General features: G+C 31.8%; 3 protein-coding genes, 2 non-coding genes and 1 pseudogene across 6 annotated transcripts in view; 3 read left to right on the top strand and 3 right to left on the bottom strand.

Moving 5' to 3' along the window:
- LOC125875615 (ABC transporter G family member 9-like) overlaps positions 1–13,609 on the top strand; it is a 188,696-nt gene that overhangs the window by 78,318 nt on the left and 96,769 nt on the right. The gene's annotated exons all lie outside the window — the stretch shown is intronic.
- On the top strand, positions 1,153–2,199 carry LOC125875634 (uncharacterized). The gene is made up of 3 exons (XM_049556631.1): positions 1,153–1,263; positions 1,470–1,621; positions 1,770–2,199. Exons 1-3 carry the CDS (start codon positions 1,235–1,237, stop codon positions 2,171–2,173), a joined length of 585 nt encoding a protein of 194 aa, XP_049412588.1. The 5' UTR covers positions 1,153–1,234; the 3' UTR covers positions 2,174–2,199.
- On the top strand, positions 2,325–2,397 carry TRNAE-CUC (transfer RNA glutamic acid (anticodon CUC)). The gene has a single exon. It is a non-coding gene; the product is annotated as a tRNA-Glu (tRNA).
- On the bottom strand, positions 2,512–2,618 carry LOC125878042 (U6atac minor spliceosomal RNA; annotated as a pseudogene).
- On the bottom strand, positions 2,963–7,796 carry LOC125875606 (COP1-interacting protein 7). 2 transcript variants are annotated; one of them, XM_049556594.1, is made up of 9 exons: positions 7,424–7,796; positions 7,144–7,320; positions 6,941–7,050; positions 6,655–6,707; positions 6,510–6,562; positions 6,272–6,424; positions 5,830–6,059; positions 4,085–5,697; positions 2,963–4,005 (listed from the first exon to the last, which is right to left on the bottom strand). In XM_049556594.1, exons 1-9 carry the CDS (start codon positions 7,480–7,482, stop codon positions 3,121–3,123), a joined length of 3,333 nt encoding a protein of 1,110 aa, XP_049412551.1. In that variant the 5' UTR covers positions 7,483–7,796; the 3' UTR covers positions 2,963–3,120. The 2 variants fall into 2 exon arrangements, with proteins under 2 accessions (XP_049412551.1, XP_049412552.1); XM_049556595.1 differs by lacking the exon at positions 6,941–7,050 and having other exon boundaries at positions 7,424–7,795.
- TRNAH-GUG (transfer RNA histidin (anticodon GUG)) lies at positions 11,313–11,384 on the bottom strand. Its single transcript has one exon. It is a non-coding gene; the product is annotated as a tRNA-His (tRNA).

Genomic DNA, 13,609 nt, shown 5'->3' with positions numbered 1-13,609 from the left:
TAATTTATTTATTTATTTATCGACTCAACTTATTTGATTTGTTTAAATTCAATTCATCTATTCATTTGATCACCTGTTTCTCTAAGTAGAAGAAAATGTAATAAATCAATTAATAATATGTCAATTAATAAGTAGAAGAAAATGTAATAAATCAATTAATAATATTAGATCTTTGATTGTATGTGGTCTTCAAAGATTTTAAGTTTATCTACTTTGTACGTACTTTGCACCAAGGCCAATGTCAATTTGGAAAGGAATTTTAAAAAGATGGAAAATAAAGATACAAAATTGATTGTAATTGATGTTATTTTCCTTTTTCAAGTACATGATCAATATTTTCTTTGGCTTTTAACTTAAATGGATTTTTAAGGATTCCTTTGTATTTTTCCTCTATTGAGAAGTTGATAGTAAAAGCACGAAGAAACAATTAAAAAAAAAAAACACAACATGAAATGGGGTTGAATAATTTGCTCTCTTCATTTGGTGAATTTATTAAAGGTTCAAGATGGAGACATCATTCTAAGTGGTAAAACATCTCTTTTTTTTTTTACTAATAATTTTGATTCAATATTTATTTTTGGTTTCACAACAACAATATCTATTGTAATATCATAAGTAGAATCTGATCAAGTGGGTAAAATGTATATGCAAAATTTATTTTTATCTTTATAGGATAGAAAAACTGTTTTCGATAGACCTGATCAAATTAGACAAATGTTATTAAAGCATAATCGAAAGAAAAACAAACCCATGTTATATTGAGATATTTTTGTGTATCTCATTCTGTGTACCAAACGAATTCTAGTGCGATCTAACTTGTTATGAGAGTTTATTTATCTTTTTTTTAATCATGTTATTAGATTGTCAAAGTAATTACATGTAATTATCTTTTAAATGATGAACTAACAAGTTTTTTTCTCTATAGCAAGAAGGTAATCAAACAGCTTAAGGCACGTTTAGTGATACAAAGGAAGAGAAGAAATTCAATTATAAAACAATTACGTGAAGACATTTCTCAACTTCTCCAAATTGGACACCATCATCTAGCTTTAGCCAGAGTAATTTTCTCTTCACATAAGTTTAACATTTTTTTTTTTAATAATGAAAAGCTTCTAATTAATTATAGTAGCTAATCACCCCTTAATTACTTTGTTTAAAGGTTGAACAACTTTATAGAGATGAGTGCAGATTATCTGCATACAATCAACTTGACAATTTTTGTGATTGTATCTCTATGAACCTACGTGATATTAGCACCAACAGGTAATTACTAATTTCCAATTAATCAATTTCATCAAGTGTCATCAAGGTGTCCAATTGACGAGTCGAATCATATTTTAGTAAGTCTGCTATAAGATTAATGGTGGAGTCAAGAATTTATATACGATTTGATTGGTTGAATCATATTTTGGATTCAATTTATCGGGTCAAGTTAATAAACGAATCGCGAAAATTGGTTTTTGCTACAGTAAATTGTCTGATGACGTGCAAGAGGCATTGTCCAGTATGATATTTGCAGCATCGAGATGTGGCGAACTGCCAGAGTTGCATTCACTAAGGAATTTATTTAAACAACATTTTGGTCAAGCATTTGATCGACTCAACGTTGAACTGTTACCAGGTAAGTCTATTAAATGGGCGGGTTATGCTAAATTTAATCGAAATATTAAAATGATGGATAATTGAGTTGATAAATCAGTAGATCATTGATTAATTCGCTCAAATCATCTAAAATTATGTTTTTATGGACTAATTTTACGATCGTATAGGTAATATGGTTAACTCAGAGACCAAGCAGTACCTCACACATGTCACAAAGCTAAAAGAAGACGTAAAGCTCCAAATCATTGATGAAATTTTCAGTAGCTTTAAGAGTTCTAGTAGGACTAAGGACAACAACTGGGTTGAAAGCTTAAATTGTGAGATTTATACTTCAAAAAGAACCAGAAGGAATAAAACCGTCAACAACAACAACTGTAATGTAATTTCACAGGTGAAATCTGCGGGAAAAAATGAAGAACAATTGCCTCGAGTACAACCACAATCGCTTCATGTCCATCCGAAGCTTCCGGACTATGATAATTTAGTTGTCAAATTCAAAGATCTCAAAGGAGAAAATATGTATAAGACTAGTACAAAATATTTATCCTTTTCTAAATTGATGAGGTGGTAGAATTATTTCGATTACACTATGTAAATTATTGATAATGACTTTATCTAGTCGATTCTATCTTATAATATTCGTAGGCATGTGTTTCATCTATTACCGTCCAAGCAACCCCTTTTACCATATATTATAGAACGTATGTAATATTTTAACAATTTCCGTTGTAGTCTAGTTGGTTAGGATACTCAGCTCTCACCCGAGAGACCCGGGTTCAAGTCCCGGCAACGGAAAATCCTTTTTTTTTAAAAAAATGTAATGATATCCTTTTATATTATTTTAATGGTAATGATATTTTTTAAAAAACTATTTAGTCAAATAATCAAGTAAAGTCAGAAAAGAAAATTAAAAAAATTGGGTAAGATCCACCGAAGTGGGTAGCCTTAACCGGATGTGTCTGATGTTCCCGTCCCTGTCGGGGGAGATGCCAACCATCTCTCCTTTCTACGAACACAACATATGTGAAATTATGTATTGTATATAAACACATATAACTTATATATACAAGCGATGTGGGACTACTGTTAAGGGATAACATAGGAAAAAAGTTGCATTTTAAAGAGTTTTGATAGTCATGCATAGTCTAATTAAATTAATACGAGCGTCTATTAGAAATAACTCCTCTACTCACAAAGGTAGGGAGAAAAGGTTTGCATACGCCCCACCCTCCCAGACCTACGTGTGGACTATACTAGATATGTTGTTGTAGTCAAAATAGTGTCTAGTAAGTTGCGCAAAGACAAATTCATAAAAAACAAACATGAATACAAACAATAAAGTTATACAACAAAAAGAGAATTAAATGAATCTTTCTTTTTCTGATACAAGATTTTATTGAACAATAACCACAACACTCATCACACAGAATTTCACAGCAATAAGGAATCTCAAAACATGCATCTTTCTATATAATTTCGATATAGAAAATGCCATGACTTGATCACAAGGAAAAAAATTCAGTTTTTTCGACCAAAATAAAGAAGCTTTCTGAATCCTTTAGTAACTTTTAGTGAGCTTTCATCAGTTGTCCATTTCCTTCTTCCTTGATTCGTCTCGAGGTTCATTTCATTATTTGGAGGTGGGGTGGAAACTGCATTAGAGAGTATGTCTTGGCATACTGGAGTGTCCAAATGCACGTTCGATACAGAGGAAGTCAGAGGACTTATAACTCCAATAACATTGTCAACTGCTTCTGAGGTTTCAACTTCAGACAGTAAAAACTTTACAGCGTTGATAGGACTTTGTTTCTTGTCATCTATTGAATGTTCAGCAGTAAGCATAGGTGTATCTATCTTCTTCTCGATTAATGATATGCTACATACCTCCTCCATGTTCTTAGCATCAACGACTTCATTAGATACCTGTGGACTTAGTTCTGCTCCATGTTCGTTTAACATTGAGTTTATGTCAGTGTTGCTATCTTTTTCCTTCTGAGGAGGATCAGATGAAGAATGACCTTTAGTATCCGAAGGCTTGGACTTACGGGGACCTTGCTTATTACTCTCTTTTCCAGATGATTTCTTTGTTGGAGCAATCACTTTGTTCTCCTTTTGATTTGCTTTCTTGCTTGGAGTGGTTTTTGACTTGGTGGACCGATCCTTAGCTGTCCTTGTAGAAGCGAGACGTTCTATAGTGGAACTCTTGAAAACTGTTTTTTGTAATCTATTGGTTGCCTCAGTTGGAGCCTCAGGTTTTGGTTTCTCAATTTTTGAAGATGTGGCTGACTCTTTTGGATTCTTCCTTGATGTTGGTTTGGCTAAACCAGTGGCACCACTTCTTTCTGCGATTCTCTTTTGACGTTGCAATAATGATTGTTCCAATTTCTTTCGACTCTCTTCGTCCTGTCAGTAATGTTAAGAGAGAATTAAATCATCATAATAATAACAATGATAGATGAAAAGAACAAGAAAATATCCATACCTTGTCAGCTTTGCTCTTCTGAAATGTGGAAGGTGATTTCTTGATTCTTGATGATGTATCAGATTTGGTCCTTCCAAGAGATCCGGTTACTGAAGGTTTAGATTTTGGTTCTTTAGTAACTGCCTTTCGACCAAGGTCCTTACCGATCCTTTTGTTGGTTCCTTCGCCTTTTGTTTGAAGCTTTGTATCAGCAGAAGCAGGTTTGATGTCAGTGTGACTCTTAAGAGTTTCAGACAGGAAGACATCATTTTCGTCATACATTTCAGGATTTTGAGAGGCTGAAACTTGCTCAGTGGCTGAATCCCTTCCAAGCACCATGAAAAGGTCATTTGGTTCACATGCATCAGAAGGATCAAGCTTATCTTCCGCGTGATTAGTCATGCTGTGCTTAACTTGTTCAGCTCCGACGATGTCTGAGACCATGAAAATGTCTGTCTGTTGGTGATAATCAGACACATTATCAACTGAATGGGCTCGAACCACAATGGAATCATCAAATTGAACGCCTTTCTTATCTTTCCCCATTTGCAAATGATCATCATGAGAGGCTGAAGCATAATCTCCAACATAGATACTTTGATCTGAGCTTTTTCCTTGATATGTTGATTTATTTAGTAGATTGCCAGCTAACCAATCCTCCTCTTTTTGGCTCTTAAGGACAACTCGTTCAGTGGCAATGCTCGATGACATAGACTGAGGATAGCCCTTTGGTTCCTGAGTTCTATGCGAAAATAACAACTCTTCATCTGTGCTCTCTCTTATAATAACTGGTCCACGCCTCTTCTCTTCCCACATGTTTTGTCGCGGGATTTCATCTCCGTGTCCCATGTTTCTCTCATTTATAATAAGAGGATCAGATGAAGGAGTCATTTTTTTTGTCATCAAGTACTCTTCCTGGACACCTTTTGGCCCCGTGTCATCCGACCTTGAATCTGCATCTTGCATAAGAATATTCTGGAAGATATCCCAATTCTTACCAATATTGGTTACTTCATCCTTAGAGGCACCATTTGATATACTCGCACTGTTGTTTCTCTTCTTTCCATCTCGCTTCTTCTTGTTCCGAGACGTTGAGTTATGATGCCTCTCCCATGATCCAACTGCTTCCTCTACCTGCTTTCTGAGGGAACCTGCATCAGTGGATCCATCCTCATCAGACGAACTATCCTCGGTGCTGCTATGATCACTTTGTTCATTTCTCTTCGAGGCTATGTAGTTTATGTTGCGTATAACAACTTTTCTTGATGATTTTTTCCCATGCTGCATTTTCTTATCCTCCTCATAATCATCAGAGTCACCGTTAGAACTTGAATTGTTGCTTTCATTTCTATCCCCGTTTGAATATTTCTTCTTGTTCTTGGAAGGTAGTTTATTCTTCCAATTATAATCTGATTCAGGACCGGGACCTCGACTAGAATCTTCCGGATTTGCAGGCCATGGCATTCCAGGATAGTAAGTAGGATTACCCGAAAACATGTACCCTGGATATGGTGGAATTTGTTGAAATGCAGGATTTTGATAGTTTTGCATGTAAGGTGGCATATTGTTTGGCCACATTGGTTGTGATTTCCCTTCTGTTGAGTGAACTTTGATAGGTGGTGGTAAACCATTTTCTGCAGAATGTAATGAAGTAATGTCATATAATATGACTCATATTCATGATAAACGCGATTGACAGATATCGTCATGTGAGCTCTATACTACGAAGTTTCAAGCGAAAAAAGCAAGAGGATTGTCATATGTACCTTGACTAGTATCCAGACTTCCTTGACTTAATATATCATCATTCTGTTTTCTGATGGAAAGGCCAACACTTTGACTGTCTTGAGTAACATCAGCAGCAAGCGTGATTCCAGACCTCCCAAAATACGAAAACTCAGAAGGAGAGTAGGCTTGAAGAGCAGCAACTTCATCCATCCAGATTCCATCATCTCTCTTTTTGTTGCACAGCTCCATAAACTTAATGCAGGCTTCTCTGGATCGAGGCAAAGTATAATTTCAATAGGTATGTGCAATGGTATCATCTACCATCTTAATTAGTACGATAGACAAAGAGATTTACACGTTGCAGCAAAACGAGTAACCAGCTAGCAATCTACCTCATTGCTTCATTTGGCTCAAACACAAAATTAGGTTCCTTAGTCTCTACCTAGATGTCACACATGGCTTCATTTAAGTCCTACGTACCTTAAACGTAGAGCACCAAAAGCATTGGAAAAAGATATGAGATCATCCAAATTATCCATATCAAAGCCAGATACCAAAGCGCGAGCATATGCCATTGCTTGCTCTTTCCTTAAAACTGCTTTTCTGCTTTCTAGAACGCGTTGAAGACGCACTCTATCCATAACAACGAGCATTTAGTCATATAAGTTAAATCCCCATTTAAGTAATAAGTAATGATATGAGAAACACAAGAACTCACTTGGGATTTTCTTCTTTTGCAGCATCACCAACACCATTAGATTCACCGTTGGACTTCAGTATCGAATTGTCAGTTATTAATAAGTAGGAAATTCCAGTAAAAACGTGATACAACATAGTTTTATTTACTCTACAAATTGATATACCTTTGAAAAACCAGGAGAGAATTTGGAATCTCCATCAAAAGCTGATGCATTTCCTGATAATATCAAGAGTCAATGAGAAGAAAACTTCGAAATGAAATTCAATGAATCAACTAATATACATAAGAAACAAGGACTTTTAAACCTGATCGATGTCTCAGATAGTCACTCAACTAATAGTTATTATGTCAGAAAGTCATATTTCTTCTTGATTCCAATTTTTCTTCAACAAAGAAACTTACTTTACGAGATAATAACTATCAATATATAAACACATTGATGAATATACCTTCAACATTGATACTACCATTAGCTTGTTCACTCTCAATCTGCATAATATCTCTTTCTATGCTTACAAATCGTTCGAGAATTTCAGGAGTACTAACAAATCTCACAAACCTGACAACGTCAACAACAAAAAAAGTACCTACCACATTAAACATCGAAAATCAGTCTAACGAACTGCATTTCATCAAATTTAAGCATGATTACCTCTGTAAAGTTGCTTTAGTGAACCAAGAAACATTAGTAATCGAAGGTCGAAGAGTAATTGAATATCCTCCTTTAGAAATTTGATCTTTAGCGGATTTGAGATGAATGAGAAATGGTTCAAGCAAACCAGAAGCTAATTTCTCCGAATTTTCACCAGCAAAGATTACAAGATCGCATCTATGTAAAATTCAAATCAAATTTAAACAACATGAATATGCGATCCAAAATAACAGTTCTAACAATAATTGAGCATCGAGCCAATAGTCATATTAAAATGTACCTTGTTCGTGTTGGAGTAAGCTGAAACAGAGCATAATCCAAACGAGTCCTCGAATCCATTATAATGATTTTGCACTAATGAAAAAAGAATTTTCACTCTTTTTCAACAGTAAATTAGTGTTTGTTGAAGAAAATTGAAATATATAGAGACTGAGTTACTAAAACAGAGCATATTTTAAATGGGTCCTGGAATTCCATATAATAATACAGTAATTTTTAGATATTTCAATGAACAATTTTAGTAAATTAAGAAAGAAGAAGAATTTCATTCATTTCAAAAGTAAAAAAAAAAATACTAGTTTTTCTTGAAGAAACTGAAAAAATGGAGTGAATTAGCAAATAGAGAGGAATTTATTTATTTAAAAAATGGGGTCCCTAATTTCAATGCCGACAATTCATAAAGTTTTAGGATAATGAATCTATGAATTTATGTAAAAATATCTTATAGTATACTAGAATATGGTGTTTGAGAGTTTCATATAATATGATCAGAGGCGAAGCCAAAAATTTTAGATTGTTCATTGAGTTCTTGATCTCAATATTTGTGTTATAAAGTCAATATTATCAATAGTATGACCATTTTTTAACTTAACTATCTACCTCAGAATAATTCTGGACCAAACTATTAACTAATGATATTTTTTATCCTTTCTATATATTATTTACACATATCAAACAATTTTTTTAAACATAAATATCGATTTTGAGTCAAAACTAATGAGTTCTATCGATCTCGAATATGATGATGGGGCAGGGGTTGGGTAAGGGGTCGTTTCAAAAGTCTATAATTCTTGTAGTTGAAGACAGCAACAATGGCGGGCTCCTCCTCCTCATCTTTTTTGTAATTCAATTTTTATCTGATTTTTTTTTTCTTCTAAAAATTGATTTTTCCTTTGCTTTACTGTTACTCACAAAGTGTAATAATAAAACTCACGAGGGTGAAGTCCCACTATTCCTGCTGTGTAACCGAATTTACCAGACTTTTACACTACCTATCATTATGACTAGGTTCGAGTTTTGAAAATGAAAAAATTATGATACGAAATATTTATCTTTTTAATAATCCTTAATTGGGTTAAATTCGAATGAGTCAAGTTAATAAATTTTACTACGGAATGATTATATACCAAAAAAAAAAATTCAACTTATTTAGGGAAATATTCCAAGTAAACCAAAATATTCTATTAATAATGGCATTACTACTTTTTTTCTTTTTCTCTACCTATATACGTACACTATAACAAATTGTAATTCAAAGTGTAATATTCAAATAAATAAGTCTTATTTTGAAGAAATTGAATATTCAAATGTCCAAAATTTGACTGAAAAGGTCAAAAGAGTAAACTTTATACTTTATTAATGGTGTAATTTGTTAATTTTTTTTTTTGTGTGGGATGAATTCATAAATAAATAAAACGGAGAAGATAAAATTATATTAAAAAAAAAACTTTGATATGATCAACCAATGGCGTAATACATAGATCGAAGGATGATCCGCTGAATAATTTTCTCTGAAAAGATAAATTGTGTATACAAAAATAGTACAATATATATAAGTCAAATAATTTTTTTTATATTTATATAAAAATATACTACAAAAAGAGATAACGCATGAAATTTATGGAAGCAACATCACACTTTTTTATAAAAAAATGAAACGATGGAACAAAACAAATATCATATCATGAAGGTGGATTAAGAAAAAAAAAAGAGTTTGAAATAGAAAAGAACCTACCCCTTTAATTAATTAGCTGGATTAATTAGGACAACCTTCTTAATGATGATATTGACCTAATGTCTTTCTAATTGAATCAAATTTTCAACATTGCTTGATTATTTTAATTTTTTTAACCCAAAATTGATTTTGATTTGCAAACAACCACCACTTGTACTAATTTCTAAGATAAATTTTTTTTATCATTTGCCCTTGCATCTCAACTAAATATTACTCCCTCCGTCCCATTTTATGTGGCAACATTTGACTCGGCACGGAGTTTAAGAAATAAATGAAGACTTTGAAATGTTTACCAAATTGCCCTTTTAAAAAGTAGACTCAATTTCTCTCTCCTCATTAATGTATTGGAGTATTATTTTAAGATTAAGTGGGACCAACAAGGATAAAAAAGGAATTGTACCTTTAAATACTTTCCATATAAGAAAATGTGACATTCTTTTTGGGACTGACCAAAAAGGAAATGTTGCCACATAAAATGGGACGGAGGGAGTATGAATTAGAAATATGCAAGTAAGAATTCATGACTTATAGGTGGATGATGTATGGGATAAAAACCATGGGAGACGATATAACAACAATAACATATTTAGTGAGATTTAAGGATCGAAGGGTGGGGTGTCAGCAGTCTTACTTTTGTTTTAATAGGTGAATTTTATTTCTATTTGTGTGATATGGTAAATAGACAGTTAGTAGACGAATAGTTGAAGCACACTCAAACTTACTTGACCACCAATATTAATGTTGAAAAAATAAGTTAGAAATATATATAAGCGGATTCATACATACATGTATTTTCTTCTTCAAAAATACTACATTCGAATGAATAGATACCTAATGTCTATTGCATTCGAAAAATCTAATATCGAAAATTTCTAACAAAAATGATTCTATACAACGCCATAAGATTTGTTGATCAAGACTTATAATAATCTTGTAATTTACATTTACCAACATTAAAAGGCAAGACAAAAGGGACTCCATATGATTAAAACGTTACGCCCTATATACATGCCTTGGATCTGTTACAATATTTATTAATTTTTTAGTGCATATTTTAATCTATTTATCTTTAGATGAATTAATATTACATTATCTTAATATGTTTTGTTTAATTTGTTGCTATCATAAATCAGTTAGCAAGTTACTATTACTAATTTGATGCAATTTTAAGTAACCATACTCTATTACCTGCTTGGAATATCATATGACAATTAGTTTCATGTTCTGGATAACAATGATCTAATCATCATCATTATCACTTCTCCAAACAGCCTAATAAAATAAGTGGAATGCAAATAACAAAATAAAATTATTGGTGCATTTTTTTTTTCACCATTGGTAATATTTAGAAGTTTCACAATTTGTTAAATTTGTCAAATTAAAGTCTTCATATAATTTTTTCAAGGATCGATATTATTTTGATATTCTTTTGAGGGTTTATTAGAAATAATTTTTTTTATCTTTACAAGACAGGGTTACAGTTGCGCACACACGATCCTCTCCATACCCCACTCGTGGAATTACTCTGAATATGTTGTTGTATTATTTTGATATTGTTATATATCTACCACTATAAATACTAATTACTACTACTAGTTAGGTTCTGAGTTATATTTCAATTATACAAATATAATTTTTTGAAATTAAATTGTATGTTAGGTTGCCAATTCACATCATAGCACTGTGGGTCAACAGTAGTAATATTATATAGAGCTAAAATAGATTAATACATGGAGGACTTGGTAGGTGGTACTACTCTACCAGATAATGTGGCACGAGTACAAATATGATGATTTTTTATAATAAATTTTTAACTATAGATTATATCAGTTCAACTATATATAGCTAAAAAACAATTCAACCAAACAAAATATACTTGGAAAATTAGCAAACAATAAGTCCAGCAGTTGTGACATCATAATAACTATTGTGATGTCATACTATTGCATCTTGAATTAATGAACTAGCAGTTACGTGAATTGTGGTAGGATGATTGAGATTCTTTCACTCTATTAAAGGTTTTGAATTTGATCCCCTAAAACTGAAAAAAAAATAAAAATCATATTGAACTGTTACCCTAGAAATAAAACATGTCATGTGAAAATTCAAAAGGAATACTGAACACCAAATGAAAATCGATTAAGAAAAAAACATATGTGGCTGCTGGGATTCGAGCCCAGGTCTCCACGGCCACAACGTGGAATTCTTACCACTAAACTACAGCCACTTGATGTTTGTGTCTTCTTAATAATTTGCTATAAAACGTTAAACAAGAACTTTATTAGGTAATCCATGAAACATAAAGAAAACTTAGAATGGGATAAATTGTAGTAACAAATACTCCTTAGTCCTTATAGTAACATATGTTAGCTGATAAATTTGAACACTTATCTTTACCAGTTATATATTTATCTTGTTGGTTTTCTATTCAGTGTTTGATAAACGTAGTATATAGTCTTACTAAATTTGAATTTGTGTAAAAAATTCCTATTTTGAAGGGTAAAACGCTCCCTAACAAAAAGGACAATGTACCGGCCTTCCTTAGGGGAACTCAAACTCGTGAGTCGAGACCTCAAAGTAACAATGAAAGAGTACTACCACTCCATCATTCCACTCCCTTATTGGTTACCGGTTATATCTTGAAGGTATAGCTTCTCTATAAGCTAGTGGTTAATATTGTCATCAATTTAGAAAAGATCGTTAATAAGCACAATAACATATTCAATATATTTCTATAAGTAAGGTTTGAAAAGAGTGAATTGTACAAAAAATTTACCTTTACTTTGGTGAGATACGTAGAGAGACTATAAAAGATCTTTAATAAGTAATTATTTATATATTAATTTCCCAAATTTAAGTATAAAAATATTAAACACATGCATTGTCCAATATATATTATTATCCCATCTACTGAGGCATAAGTCCCAAATTTTTTTATCACCCCATGGGCGTTAAGAGCTTTAATCACACTAAATTTAGTCTCAAGACAAGTCTCTAGTAAGAATTGATTTTCCATAAATAATGCAAAATGAACCAAAACAAAACGTGTATTTCACTATTTTGACTATTAACTAATGCATTATTAATCATCAATACATACACATATGTATATATATGTATATTACATAAACTCGGCGTATTTAAAATTAGTTATTTCATAGAATACATGCAAATTTGTTTACCAAAATATTTGTATTTCAAAAATTACAGCTAAATTTGGAACTAATTAACTTTGTGGTAATGGTATATATGGTCAATAATTAATTTGTGGTGATATTAATTAACATCAATTCAAATTATTCATATTGATTTAACTTTTTTTTTAGTTTCCTTACGGAATGCGAATTGAAGCTCCGACTAAATTCGGATTATGCATTATGTAATGTAGGATTCATTCGGGGTGACGCTCCCAACAAAATTTTCTTCTACTTGAACTCACGATCTCTAATTAAGAATAAACTAATTATATTTCACCATTGTACCATGACCCACGTTATTTATATTGTTTAAACATTATAGAGTCTTAAGGGTCTACCAAACGTTTTTGAAGGTTCCAAAGAACTTCCTTGTATTTGGAAAAAAAAAAAACAAGACAAGGAATTAAGAAGTGAGAAGAGGTCAAAATAATCAAACTTATCAAATTCCTTTGTCTTTTATTGTCACCTGTCAAATCACACGGTTATACCCTGAGTAAAATTCAATCTTCTTCAACATTCCTTCCTTAGAAATTCTCCTTTCACTTTCAAAAAAATACAATTCAATTTTTTTCTATTCGATCTTCGATGCTCGCAATTTTGATAAAACGAACTCTAGACTTTTGACTAATAAAGGCGAAAACTTATTAATTCTATCATAATTTATAAGGGTCATTTTATTTACGAACAAAGTTATTTCAAAATTATAATCATGAAATTCTGTAACTAATTTATCTCATCTCTTAGGTGGGATAAAATAACACCAACTTTGAGGTATAAATTTTATTATGGAATTGGTTGTATCTTTAACTAAATAAATATTAATTTAATCTCAAACTTAATTATAAGATGTCATATTTTTACCTTGTCTCATGACCAACGACCCCTTATATGAAGTTCAAGTTCAATTCTTAGTCAACATTTCCTTCCTTAAAATTTCTCCTTTCACTATAAAAAATCTACAGTATTTTATTTCCACCTTATATCATGTATTCATTTTTATAGCTCTAATTAATTCAGATTTGTATGGCTAATTAAGAACCACTAAAAAGAAAAATACTCTAACAAATTTTTTATTCTAGAATAACTTTCATTCGAAATATCTGATTAAAAATACAAAAACATATTCATCCCATCACAATTCTTCGTAATATAAAAAATTACAGGCACTCATATATTATTATTAAGTACTAGTAAACTCCAAACATATTCCATGTTCACATGTATAACTTTCTCTAAACGAAAAAAAGAAGAAAAA

This window comes from Solanum stenotomum, chromosome 9 (genome assembly GCF_019186545.1).
Source record: "Solanum stenotomum isolate F172 chromosome 9, ASM1918654v1, whole genome shotgun sequence".
NCBI classification, from domain to species: Eukaryota; Viridiplantae; Streptophyta; class Magnoliopsida; order Solanales; family Solanaceae; genus Solanum; species Solanum stenotomum.
Note: the sequence above shows the minus strand (reverse complement) of the source record. Positions and strands in the feature narration are given on the sequence as shown.

Coding starts and splice junctions, on each gene's coding strand:
- LOC125875634 (XM_049556631.1), top strand. CDS start 1,235: ATGAACCTACGTGATATTAGCACCAACAG. Junction 1,264..1,469: donor CGTGATATTAGCACCAACAG/GTAATTACTAAT, acceptor TTTTTGCTACAG/TAAATTGTCTGATGACGTGC. Junction 1,622..1,769: donor CAACGTTGAACTGTTACCAG/GTAAGTCTATTA, acceptor ACGATCGTATAG/GTAATATGGTTAACTCAGAG.
- LOC125875606 (XM_049556594.1), bottom strand. CDS start 7,482: ATGGATTCGAGGACTCGTTTGGATTATGCTCTGTTTCAGCTTACTCCA. Junction 7,321..7,423: donor CTTACTCCAACACGAACAAG/GTACATTTTAAT, acceptor AATTTTACATAG/ATGCGATCTTGTAATCTTTG. Junction 6,425..6,509: donor GCAAAAGAAGAAAATCCCAA/GTGAGTTCTTGT, acceptor TGTTATGGATAG/AGTGCGTCTTCAACGCGTTC.